The 12,787-nt window shown below is 36.0% G+C and overlaps 2 protein-coding genes across 4 annotated transcripts in view; both read right to left on the reverse strand.

The window, feature by feature from the left end:
• The window catches only part of cdkal1 (CDK5 regulatory subunit associated protein 1-like 1), a 251,564-nt gene extending 245,062 nt beyond the window's left edge, over window positions 1-6,502 (reverse strand). For both annotated transcript variants that reach the window (XM_024268289.2, XM_036215988.1), the window contains exons 1-3: window positions 6,340-6,502; window positions 5,194-5,354; window positions 4,200-4,312 (exon numbers count right to left, since the gene is read on the reverse strand). In XM_024268289.2, coding sequence (XP_024124057.1) covers window positions 4,200-4,312; window positions 5,194-5,348 — 268 coding nt within the window. In that variant the 5' untranslated portion in view covers window positions 5,349-5,354; window positions 6,340-6,502. The remainder of the gene's footprint in view (window positions 1-4,199; window positions 4,313-5,193; window positions 5,355-6,339) is intronic.
• A 329-nt stretch (window positions 6,503-6,831) lies between these two features.
• Window positions 6,832-12,787, reverse strand: part of LOC112143867 (transcription factor E2F3) — a 15,285-nt gene continuing 9,329 nt past the window's right edge. For both annotated transcript variants that reach the window (XM_024268090.2, XM_024268092.2), the window contains exons 4-8: window positions 12,561-12,649; window positions 12,172-12,330; window positions 11,826-11,940; window positions 10,807-10,945; window positions 6,832-9,364 (exon numbers count right to left, since the gene is read on the reverse strand). In XM_024268090.2, coding sequence (XP_024123858.1) covers window positions 9,069-9,364; window positions 10,807-10,945; window positions 11,826-11,940; window positions 12,172-12,330; window positions 12,561-12,649 — 798 coding nt within the window. In that variant the 3' untranslated portion in view covers window positions 6,832-9,068. The remainder of the gene's footprint in view (window positions 9,365-10,806; window positions 10,946-11,825; window positions 11,941-12,171; window positions 12,331-12,560; window positions 12,650-12,787) is intronic.

Genomic DNA, 12,787 nt, shown 5'->3' on the forward strand with positions numbered 1-12,787 from the left:
CCGGAAAATACGGTAAATGTTTTTTTATTACCCAAAAAAAAACATCATGAATTTGCTTGGGTAAAATCCACTTGTTAATGAGTTACAGTTGTAGTGCTTCATGTTCTCATCATGAAATAACATGTATTTAACTTTTGTGAAAAATGTACTACTATTCAGATCATTATTAAGTCATAATTTAAAAAGAAAAATTGAAGTATTGTACGGTACTGGCTTGGGATATATCAGGATTGTGTCATGACATGTGTTTTACGATACGTATCCTATCGCCAGAATCTTGCCAAAACACACCCCCAACATGCACCCATACAAGGTGGTATAGAGGAGCGGTTTCCTCTCAGAAGGAACGCTAGTGTGTCTTGCAGTTCCCTTGAGGCTTTTGCGGCCACCTTGAGGGATGTTATGAAGATGGAACGTATCATTGTCGTGAGTGTTAAATGTACCGTGAAGTATTTGTAAGGATGATATGATGCATGGTTTCCTACGGCGTCCTTACTCCGCACTCTAGTCGTTACTAAGGCACAAGTAATGACTCCTTACTGATGCTGCATGCATGGGGGGAACAGGTGATATGCAAGTGCACAAAGGACGCTCATAGGATGTTAACATAAATAACTCTGATTGTCTCATTTCTAACAGCCAGACTGTATCCAAGGAGCCCGCACTTATCATGTGACCAGCACTGAGATTCCCTGTGCAGAGTGCAGGATTAGGGAGGATGAAAACATGAAAAAAAAAATCTGTTCAATGTGCCTGTCTCACACCTGTGTGTTGTATAAGTGTATGCTCTGACCTGTCGCTCGCAGCATCCCCATAGAAAAATATATACATGAACATTTTGGCTCTACAAGCTCACAGAGTAGTCTATGAGCTTGATTTTTTTATCAGGCCAGAAGGGTGACCCTTACAGGTTTTCCCATTTTTTGCCTGCAGATGGCCCATATCTGCCCATATGGTTAGTTGTGAGTAAGAGACTTGAGACTCAACCTAAAGAACTTGAGACTTGACTAGAAATTGAGTTCTGGGACTTGTGAACTATATATATATATATATATATATATATAAATATATATATATATATATATATATATATATATATATTAGCTCCAGGACATTGATGTTAGGTCTGAATATAAAAGCTCTTTCCAAAACTTTGTTTTGGAAATAGAAAAACACAAACTGTCCATTTTTGTGTCCACACAAGTTTTAAAACTTGAGATCAAAGCTACAGACTTTAGATTTTGACTTTTTAAAAGGGACTTGTGAGCATCTCCAACTTAAGCCAATGAAAAATTGAAAGAGAAGTAACTTTTCTTTAATGTACTATATTAAAAAAATCATTAAAGATGTGTGCTTTATTAAAAAAAAAAACAAAAAAAAACAATATTTACGAGGAAACCTAACCCATGCAGTCGTAGTTTATCCAAAAAATGCAGCTTATTTGCCAGAAATTAGTTTTTGCTTAATGTGAGGTCATTTAAGGTTTTCTATATTTTCAAACGAGTTTATTTGGTGCCACATGATACATCAAAAGCATAAAACATGCATTTATCAACACACCTCATTACTAAATGTAATACAAGATCAATCAATAATATCAATAAATTAAAGCGACATGAAAAAAAATTAAAGGAAGAGCCCCATGAAATTAAATAGCAGAAGCTGCCCCCATGTTATGAATTAAAATAGCATTTTTAATTTAAGTGTTGAAGTTTGAAAATAAATTTTCCTTTCCAGTGCAATCTTTACAATCTTTTCTGGTAGATCTATGGGAACATTTAAATCTCTCATACTTGAATGAGACCTCTATATCAGGGGTCCCCAAACTTTTTCTTGTGAGGGCTCCATAATTGTTTTCGTCTCTGCTGGGGGGCCGCGGTTGGTTTTTAGGCTAACAGAAAAAGTTTAACAATCACTGGGTATGTCTAAACGTAACAATTATGTATTTCCAGAGAGACACACAGGGAATCTTCTCCTGTCGTGGTTCATTTGAGAACTTGGAGGGCTGCAGCTCCTCACACAGGACTCTTCTTAGCCACCTGGATCTTCCTGCTCCTAAGAGACTCTTTAGGTCATTTTGTTGTTTTATTTAAGTTTTCAAAAACTATATAAACTTATACACAAAATGAATAACTAATGTAAAAATATTTATGATCAGCATGACATTAATGAAGTATCGTAGATGTAAAATGGATATTATTTTCATAAATATTAGGTCTGTGTTTTCCTATTATCCTCTTGCTGCTTGGATATAACATTTTGAATAAAAACCTACATTTTCAGGCAAGATGCCTAAAACTACAGCTTTATTTATATTTTTTATTTTCATTTATTTACACATACACACATAAAACCCTTTGTCCACAGAAGGAAGTTTCTTCATTATTTAAAAATGTGCCAGTCTCACGTCTTAGAGGGCCTCACATTAAAAAGACTGAAACTTAGGGAACCAATGAAAAAACTGGAAGCAACTTCAGGTTGATGGCAGACGATGTAAAGTTACTGCTCCAAAGCTGAGTTTATACATCAAAGATTAAGATTTGACTTCTCCACTCTTAAAAGAGGGAATTACTGAGTGGTGAAACATTTTTTCATTAAATTAAGTGTCAGTTTATATGTCAGATTCCCTGCAAGCTCGGAAGTCTTGGTAACTCACAAAGGAAAAAGAAAACAATGAGTATTAAATAAAAAAAAAAAAAAAACAAATTAAAAGTTAACAGGTCAGATAATAAGCTGCAGTCTGAAACAAAAAGAAAAACAAGATGGGCTATGAAAGAGAAACTTTAAGGGAGTAAGACGTTTATCAGGAAGAGAAAACTACAAAAACAAAAAAAGTGCTAAAATGGCAAAACGATTAAACAGATAAACAACTAGATGAGGGTTAAAGCTGTTACCCTGTGTGCAGGAACTGCTGCTAGTAAATATGGGTATTTTAGGAGCCGTTTTAAATGCAGAGAAAAGAGGAAATAAGGAAAGCTGGGTGGAGTTGCAGTAACTGCTCTGGTTCAGAGATGCTTCATCATTTTACAAACATTTAGCTGAGGCAGATCAAAGCATCCACATTAAAACACTGAAGCTACAAACACACCAGCCATATGACGCGTGTTCAGGATTACGTCCAGATCCTTGAACACACATTTAACCTCTGGTTTTCACAATGGACAAGCAGGGAGGGGCTTCTTCTTCTGTTCTTTTCTAGCACATGTCCGCCACCTACAGTTGGAAGAGGCTTAGTGTGAAATGTGGAAATCTTGTGAATTTTGGCTTTTTCGTTCACAGCTCTATTTCCAAACACTTCGTGTCATATAATTCCCTTCGGGCACAAACCTCAATTAATTTCTCCTCCATGATCAATTTTCAAACAGTTCTGTATATTAATGTGTCTATAATCGTCAAGTGTTTAGTGCAAAAAAAAACAAAAGCGGTCGTTGAAACTTGCATAGCGATGCACAAACACGAGAGTTCTGAACACAGAAGCCCGAAAATCCTGAAAAGCGCGTTTATACAGGTTTAAATAGACTTTTCATTGGAAGTGCTGCTTGAAAGCGTCCTGCTGAGGAGGGTGTAAACGTACCTTTAAAGACACATCACACATAACCCATCAGAAAAAAACATTTCTTTTAAATCACTTAAAAAAAACCTTAAAACATTATTTTCATCCAACTTCGTGTGTTGAGGGCATGACTTCTCTCTGCTTTCTTCTTTCATCTGCTCTGCTCTCTTATTAACCCTCACCTAATCCCTTTAGAAAACACAACTAATCTAGAACTCTCTACGTCTGGTATTCAAACAAAGTACATGCAAAAAGACGATCTGAGAGCAGAAAGTGACCTTCACCTTTTAGATTGTCATATTCTACTATTCATGTGTTGTCTCTGAGAAAAGACAGATTTTTATATTCATTTCACAAAGTGACAAACAAATATGATGTGCTTCATAGAGATTAATCCAATCCAGCCTGGAATCTACAAAACTGAAAGCTTTATTTGAAAGATTTTGGACTCAGAAAAAGTGCTCCACCTGAATTATACAACAGGTACAGCCTGTTTTCAGAGCAACACTGCCCTCTTGTGATAAATATTGGTAACTACAATGATCTATTTTTCTGTGATTCGGTAAACATTGTATTTCGTTGCTTTCTGGTCTCAAGCCGACAGTTCAGTGACAGTTCAAACTGCCAAACTAAAACATCCTCTTACCGGTCATCTTGTAGCCGCTGGCAGCGAGTTGTCCCGCCATGTATTCTCCATCCGAGTTGTTATGACTGCAGCCCCATGTTTTCATCCAGATTTTTTGCATGCCAGGAATTACACTAAAAGAGAGACAAACAGTGAACTTCATCTAAACCTAATCATGATCTCCTTAAAATATAATGTCCTCGAGTTGAGTTTATTGCATAATTGCAGAACTGTAGTAAAAGGACTTTAAAATGCAAAAGCAGTTAAAAAGCCGCACTAGCGATAGTTTCCTTTCCAGAGTCTCAGTGATGGGAAAGTCACACCAACAAAATGCAATAGATTTATTAAATTTGTCACTTATGTAAGACAGTTTTTTATATATTCTGAAATTGCTATGCCTATCGGAGATCAATTAAATCTGTGAAATGAGGCATTGCATATTCACTAAATAAAATAATAGGATATATGACAATATATATATGTAAAAAAAAAACAAAAAAACAATCTACAGCTGGAAAACAGTTGATAAAACCATACATGGTTTTGCATAGAAAGCAAGAATGTCCATTTCTAATATTTTTAAGAAAGTTTTCTCAAGATAACTTAATAAATCTCACAAGAAAACAGAAAAACAAAGTTATTTTTGTTTAGAGGTCACTAAATGTTGCAAGTCTTCTTCTCAAGAAAACATCAGCACAAAAAAAATTATATATATATATATCTTATCAGACATTGTTGTTCTGTTTTTGTCATTCAGATTTTGCACAGAGGGTTGTTTGCAGGTCCTAAACCAGCTGCAAACAATGCATTTTATTAGTTTTGAGGTTAAGGACAGTAAGAAAAGAATGTTTTTGTTTATCACTAAAGTCTAGAGAAAAGACTACACTGTCTATGTTTTACAAAAACATGAATTCCTTTTTTTAATTAATTATCTGAAGTCCTTTAGTCTGCATGCACCATCGATAATCTGTCCATTGTGCCTGATAATTGCCAGCTAAAAAATACTCTTGCGTACCTGTCTGCTTGGAGCTCTTCATTGTTGAGTTCTTTCTTCTTCTTGGCCCTTGGGATAATGTTCTTTCTAGCAGACTGTCTTTCATGGGGAGTGGGGTCCGCCGACGACACCATGTCCTCAATATCTTCAATCACAGGGTCACAGGCGGAAGGCATGATGATCTGAAAAACCAGAGTTTGTCTCTGTAAAAATGACTCTTAATCCATCTATATATTTTTGCCATGAATAGCCTTAGAATTACACAAAGTTGCAACCAATAATTAAAAAAAAAAGATGAAAAGAAATGTGTTTAAATTAGTGTTTTGGCCCCCTTTTTTTATTTAAAAAAAAGATTTATGATCTCTTTCAAAGGTTTAATGTTGCTCTGCTAATTCTCCCATTTTACCTTTTTTTTTTAAATAAATAAAACAAACAAAGTCAGTTTTTCTTAGTCTGACTCCCAACATTGTAGAACGGACATTAACGAACATCTTCAATGTTGGATTATAACAGTTATTGTCAGTTTTTAGTTTATAATTAAGCATAAGCATAACATCATTCTTTTGACAAATATAAGTATTTATCATTGAAGAGTAAATATAATTGAATTATTTACATGTGTATGAGGATGTTTATGTATTTTCTGATCAATTCGTGACTAATTATCCAAAGTTTGATTTTTAGGCATAGAAAGGTGTATATATTTCGGTTGTCTTATTTTGCTTTAGTTGCTTGAAATAAAATAATTCAAACTAAAGTTTTAACGAGGTTCGAAATTGTTATTTTTAGAGAACATTTATAACAATGTTTTGGGAGTACACATTCTGTCAATTAAACGCAGTCAAAACAAACTACTGACTATAACTTTAACTCGCAAATTTGAATTTATGAAGTTTTATTTTTCTGGTAAAGGCAACTAAAGTAAACACGATAAAAATAAAGAATAAAACTATCTAAATTATTGTCCCACGATGTTTGTACAAGTCAGGTGACTAACACTACCGTTGAGTAATGAATTAAAAACACCTGTGGATCCAATTCATTTGTCAAAACACTGAAAACTGTCGTTCCATTTTGCAGGACAACAGCTAGCATTAGCTAGCTAGTACCCACGTGCTTCAATTTATGTAAAAAATAAGTATTCTATGTACTATTTGTGGAAGTTACCCGATTCGTAATGTGATAATAGGGTCCGATGAATCCAATCTTCAGGTCAAATATGTGCCCAATTGATAAAACTGTAGTTGTTTACACCACAGGACAGTTGTCACAACTTATCTACCGCCATGCTTGTAAGTGGACGGAAAGTGCGGAGGGACAAAAATGAGGCGTTCAAACGCAAATCGGGCTCAAATTGATATTCTCGCTTAATAGCAAAAAATAGACCAAACATTTGAGTTTATATTTCCTTTATTTATTTTTTTTAATAACAAATACCCATAGTACAAAAACAAATCTATTCAATCTCACACATACAAAACTTAAATTTCTCATTTAACTGATATCAAAATTGTAACTAAATGACAAAAATTACTTTGAAATTTCAGCTTTTCATTCATGCATTGTGACTGTAAAGTCTCTGAATTTGGTAGAACAAGGCAGCAATATTGAAATGTTACTGAAAAGCTCATTTCCTATTGAATAGCAGACTTTAAACAAGGCTTGGTACAGGTTTTCGTCAAAGCTATTTCAGTTCAAATTACACATAATTGAGTTTAGCCTAATACTGAGTTTATGCAAGTTCTAAAGCCCAAATATAAACATTTTATTCTATAGCCACCTAAGTGTTCAGCAGGACAGCAGATTCCAGCCGTCACTGACACCAAATCCATCAGAAGGCCACACAGAGACCAACAACCACACACGCTCACAACTCTGACTACACAATCAACTTTATCACACACGCTTGTGGACTGCGAGAGGAAGCCTGAGTACCCAGGAAATGCATGCAAACTCCACAACAAAAGCCCGGGAGTCTTCTTTCACCGCCACAAAGCTCCTTGCAACAGTCATACAATAGAAAAACAAGCAGAAACATCAACTCACTCATGATATAAAACACTAGCTTTAGTGGTGTATTAAAAAATTTAAACATTCCATTGAAAATCTGTGAAAAAACAGTACAATCGTTCCAAAAATTCCCATTTCCACCCCAAAAATATTTCAATAAGATTCTGGTTGCTTGAAATAAAGGGCAGAGAGTTGTGTCTACACAAGTGGTGAAGCGTGGCACTGAAGTCTAAGAACAAGACAGGGGGAAAAAATGCATCTTAAACCTAAAAAACACACGTTATGTTTGTAAGGGGGGAAAGAAAACGACCATAAACGAGGACACTAAATTTTGTTTAACTGGTTCTTGCTCCATGAAATAATAGGGTCCTTTTAATGAACAAAATTAGATTTTTTTAGACACATTTTAGCTTGTTTTTAGAAACATAAAAAAAATTGCATCTGCGCAGACAAAAAAAAATGAAATTTCTTAGGAACTAATTGCAACACATTAGATTTTTGCCATCCTTCCCAAAAATAATAAATCAAATAAAACAATGTGACTAGGGGTTTACATGCTCTTTCTTACACTTGGGTGTAAATCCTAACATCACAGGTAATAATAAGCACAATCTATGAAAAAAGGGGGAGGGGCTTGAGAGTCTCTCCTAATGGCATTGACCTGTACACACTAACTGCTGCTAAACATTTAGTGAGAGGTAGCCTATAGTACCATGTGCATTGGAAAAATAAAAAAAACTGTACATCAACTTACAGGCTGGCTGACTCTGCAAGCTGGAGCTGATATAACTTAGTCACCCTTCACGCCCTCACACACATACACACAAACAGCTCAAGCGCACACCAATTGAGTTGGGTAAAAGTTACTAGCAGCAGAAAAATTACCTGTGACGTGTTACACCCTCACCTTCTTTTACAAAACCCCTTAAATTCTCAAAATAACTCGTACTTAAATTAAAAGTCTCTTTTAGCGGCTATCCTTCGTTTTAGCTTAAGATTATAAAATGCCTTTAATTTCAAACAAATGTAAAAACAAAAGGGGCACACTTCTTCGCAGCATTACGCAAAGTGACGTCATGGCAACAGGCCTTAATTATGAAAGTATGAGAGGATGTTCATACATCATCAGGAGAGGGGGAAGATGGCTTTTTTCTGCTATAAACTAAGCAAACTTCCTCCATCATTGCACAGAAGTTTTGACTTTTAGGACTAATCCACTAAAAAATGGCCACTTTTGTGGTTAAAGAGCATCGACTATCTGTGCTTCAAATAAAAATCTAATAATTTAAAGCACACATCTATAATTTACTCTTGTGTGGTGTTTTTCTGAAACCTCTGCCCTCCAAACATAACCGTTCATTACCTGCATTCATAAACAATGCGTGCTAAACAGTTTTCTTTTTTTCATATATATTTTTTTACATTTTGTAGTATTTTTTTTTTCTACATTTTGCACACAAATAAGCCTAATAATAAGCAAATAACAGAATAAGCCTTCAATCACAGATCATTGGTGTAACCAGATTAAAACAATTCTTCTCCACAGCACATGGCAGGAGCACAGAACAGCTGATCGTTTTTGCACAAAAACGATTATTTTGAAGTAGAGACACCTACAGAGGTTTTCCTGCTCTTCATATTTTATTTTGAGTGATCATTCTGCCATGCCAAATCTAAACCTGTGCAACGCCGAGTGATGTGGGGGAGTGGAAAACAGTTGTTTTCAGTGACATAAACTGTCACAAACTAAAAGAATGCTCTCCTTTCCTCAGACATTCTACCACATGTGTAAAACAGCAGGGAAACATCATGGAAAACATGGCGCTCAGCTCCCTGTGTATCATCTCCATTTTTTTTCTTTTTTTTTTGTTTTGTTTAAGCCAATGCTAGCTGCACAGAAGGTCGTCCAAGCCGAGCGAGGGCATTTTGTCAAAGTCACAAGCGTCAAATAAGTCGCTTATTCCCTGGTCGTCCTCCAGACCCAACAAGTATTCGTCTTGTTCCAGAATGGGGGGTTCAAGGTTCAAGAAAGGGCCTAAGGATGATGGGATCTGGTCTTCCGTCTGCTGCAGTAGACTGGTGTAAGGGGACGAGATGGGGGAGAGGGTGGTGACAGATACGGCGTTGGAAGAGGAGGCTGCTGGAGACAGGAAGGTGCTGGGAGACGTCATGCAGTTGATATCTGTTCAAGCAGAAACAAGAAGGGAAAAAAATTTTAATAAAAAAAGAGGTATCCATAAAAGCGAAAAAAGTTCACAAGATTATTTAGATCTATTTATGAAATGATACTATAGATCACATGTGTCAAAGTCGAGCCCCGGGGGTCGGATCCAGCCCCTTGGGTAATTACACCCTGCCTGCAGTGCAGATCAATTTATTTTAGTATTTTTATTAATGGCCCGATGTTATCGTATGTTTATTTTTTAACTTGCATAATTTTGACAAAGTATATTTTTATGGAGAGTAAAATATTGATAGTTATTTAAGGTTTATGTTGATTTATTCTGGAATGATATTCCTGCCTGTACTCTACTGATCTAGAATGTTTGAACTAAATTTGAGTCTATGGATCTGGAACATTGGAAACTAACTGGCCTCCATTCATCTGAAATGTCTGGACTGAATGTATTCTTTTTGTCCAGAACATATGGACTGAATTTAGTCTATTGTTCCGAAAAATATACTAAAATATATCCTACTGAGCTGGAACATTTGCACAGAATTAGATTTTATTTACCCAGAACATTTGGACTAAATTGGATTCCGGTGATTCAGAACACTTGAACGGAGTTGGATTCTATTGACCTGAAATATTTAGAGTACATTGGCTTCAGTTGATCCAGAACGTTCGAACTGAATTGAAGTCTGTTGACCTGAAACGTTTAGAATGAATGAACCTCTATTGATTTGTAACGTTTGGAATAAATTGTATTACAACAATCATGACTTTTTGGGCACAGATGTGTGTGTTAGAAAATCATTTATATTGGAATGACTGATAAATGTATAGAGTTAAAACTTCTGAATGTAGTCTAAAGAATTCAAATACCATGTTCATTCAAACAAAATACATTTTTTAATCTATGCAATTTATTTTCTTCTGGTAAATCCCTACAGTAAAGTATGAGAGAAAGTGTCTTGCTGCATTACAACAGATTTCAAGGATTTGGAGTTAAAATAAACAATTGTCACTGCAAGAGTGACACTTGATTATTTTTTTGTGTATTCCTTGATTTCATTGCATAATTTTCAACTTATGCCTGGTGGAAGGAAATGGTGGGTATGTGAGAGCAGGGGAAGAAGACAGTACAAGAGATACTGATGTCATGTAAATGTGCTAGAGCTGCAGATCACATTTCAGGTGAGGGGGCTGTGGAAAGTCAAGAAATTTTAAGACAAATCTAATTTTTAGGGCCTCTCAAAATTATACAATATACAGAAATTTATAAAAGCTATATTTAGCAAACCTGACTTTTTGAAAAGAAAAGTGCTGTAAAAATGTATTTTGTCACAATGATTTTTTTGAAACCCCAAAATAACTGAGGCAGGAAATGCAGTCCTTTCCCTCATCTTATGGACTTCAACTTATGGTAGGTGCTTTGCAACATCCCGCTGAAAACAAACCTTGAACAACTTTAAGGAAGGGTGAGTTCCCGTTGATGTCTGCGCCGCCGTTTTTCACAGGACTTCTGATGTCGTTCTCTTCAGTGCACAGCAGGACTTCTATTGGGCCTTTGGTGCTGGTCAGGTGGATGGATAAACTCTGGCAGACAACAATATCTCACATGAGAACAGTGGGGGTTGCAGGAAAGACTGCAGTAAAGGTGTCTAAAGCTGTGTGATATAATATCTTAGTCTTTTCCAGTGTAGGTTTTTAACAGAAGACGCAGAGATTCAACGTTTTAACAGAAGACGCAGAGATTCAACGGAAACGAGGACGTCTTGACAAAACGAATCGAAGGGTGTATTTGGACGAGAAAAGTCCGGATCAAACCTTGCGTTTGGTCTGTATTCAGACTGACGTCAACCGGAGATTTCTGTTCCAAACCAAAACTTTTAAACAAAACCATGTGACTAAAGATCTTTTCTGTCATTGGCCAAGAGTTAGCGGTAGGGCAAAGGAATAAAGAAAAATGGAAGTTCTACACTTTGCAATCCTCACCGGGATGGTTCACGTATTCAAAATATACATTTCACTGATGAATTCTGAATGTCTGTATTGTCAGGTACAACTCTTTTTACTGCTACTTTGATACAGTGGAGGCATGAGGAGACGACAGCTAAGGTACACTGGTAAGTGTTTATGACATAAAGATTGTTAAGAAAACAGTGAAAGAAGTAATACGTATCACGATAAAAGTTATTTTATTGAGTCAACATTCATCTGACCGCATTATGACCACATCAAACTGAATCTCAGTCCTATTAGAAACAAAACGAAACCACCTCAAAAGATGGGTCAAAGATTCTGGATTATCAGGGGAAAAAAAAACTTTGGTTCACTTTAAGCGAACTAAATGTGTCCAAATGGTGAAGAAATCACTTCAAATCGAATCCATCCCTTCCATATTCTACATGGATTTTTGTTTTAAATCAAAAAGAACAGCAGCACGACGCGTCCATTTCTGTGTGCGTGAACAAACCTCATCAGGGTCTGGGACCTCCAGCTTGGTGTCTGTAGGCGCCTTGATGACAATCACAGTTTGGTCTCTCAGGCTCCCAACCTGTTTGATGTCTTGATACGACACATAAGCATATGTGCAAACAAAAAAGTTAAAGAAAAAGAACATAAAGAGCTAGAAAAAAAAACAAAAAACAAGAAGCTGACAAGAAAATGTTGATCTTTCTCAATAGAAATGTCAGTTTTCTCAAGCAAGCCAATATAAAAAGCATGAATTGGTTTGAAAAGCTAAAAAAAAGTCAAGATTAAGTGAAACTACAAGTCAGTCTATTAAAGAAAGCATTCAATCCACAGAAACAAAAGGATATTTTTGGTTGATGGGCAACTCGCTCATGTGCCTCATATCCTGGGTGCATCTCTGGATGAGTTGCTCGAGTCGTTGCTCCTCTTCGCCGAGAGCAGAAACTTCTGCTGTCAGTCTTTGTCTCTGGCTCAGAGCCCCTTCAACCTCCAGCAGACTGCAGCCCCTGTGAGCCAGACCAGAGCAGATTCACCACCAACTGTCTACTCGCTGTAGAAGCTCATTTAGAAACTTGTGTCTCACTCAGTTTTTATTCAATTTAATAGCACAGAAAAAAAGGATTCAGATCTTAGCTTCTGACATAAATGTGTCAAAGCACATACCTCACGTGTACATTTATCGCATGAATTGATGTACAACAAAGCTTTTAAAGGATAAAACAAGAGAAAAACTTACATCCACTGAATGTTGTTTTTGGATTTCTTCTTGATCAGATGAATACCTTCTAGTACATTAGTAATATCGTAGAGCCTCCGTTTTTGTACCTACAAAGAAAACTACAGTCATTTAATTGCATAGACAGTAAAATACTGCAAAAATAAGATGTTCATGATCTCAGGAAATTTCTTCACAAATGTTTGGAGTTATGTCTGAGTCTGTATAGATTTCTAAAAAAAAAGATA

The sequence above is a fragment of the Oryzias melastigma genome, linkage group LG16 (assembly GCF_002922805.2).
Source record: "Oryzias melastigma strain HK-1 linkage group LG16, ASM292280v2, whole genome shotgun sequence".
NCBI lineage: Eukaryota > Metazoa > Chordata > Actinopteri > Beloniformes > Adrianichthyidae > Oryzias > Oryzias melastigma.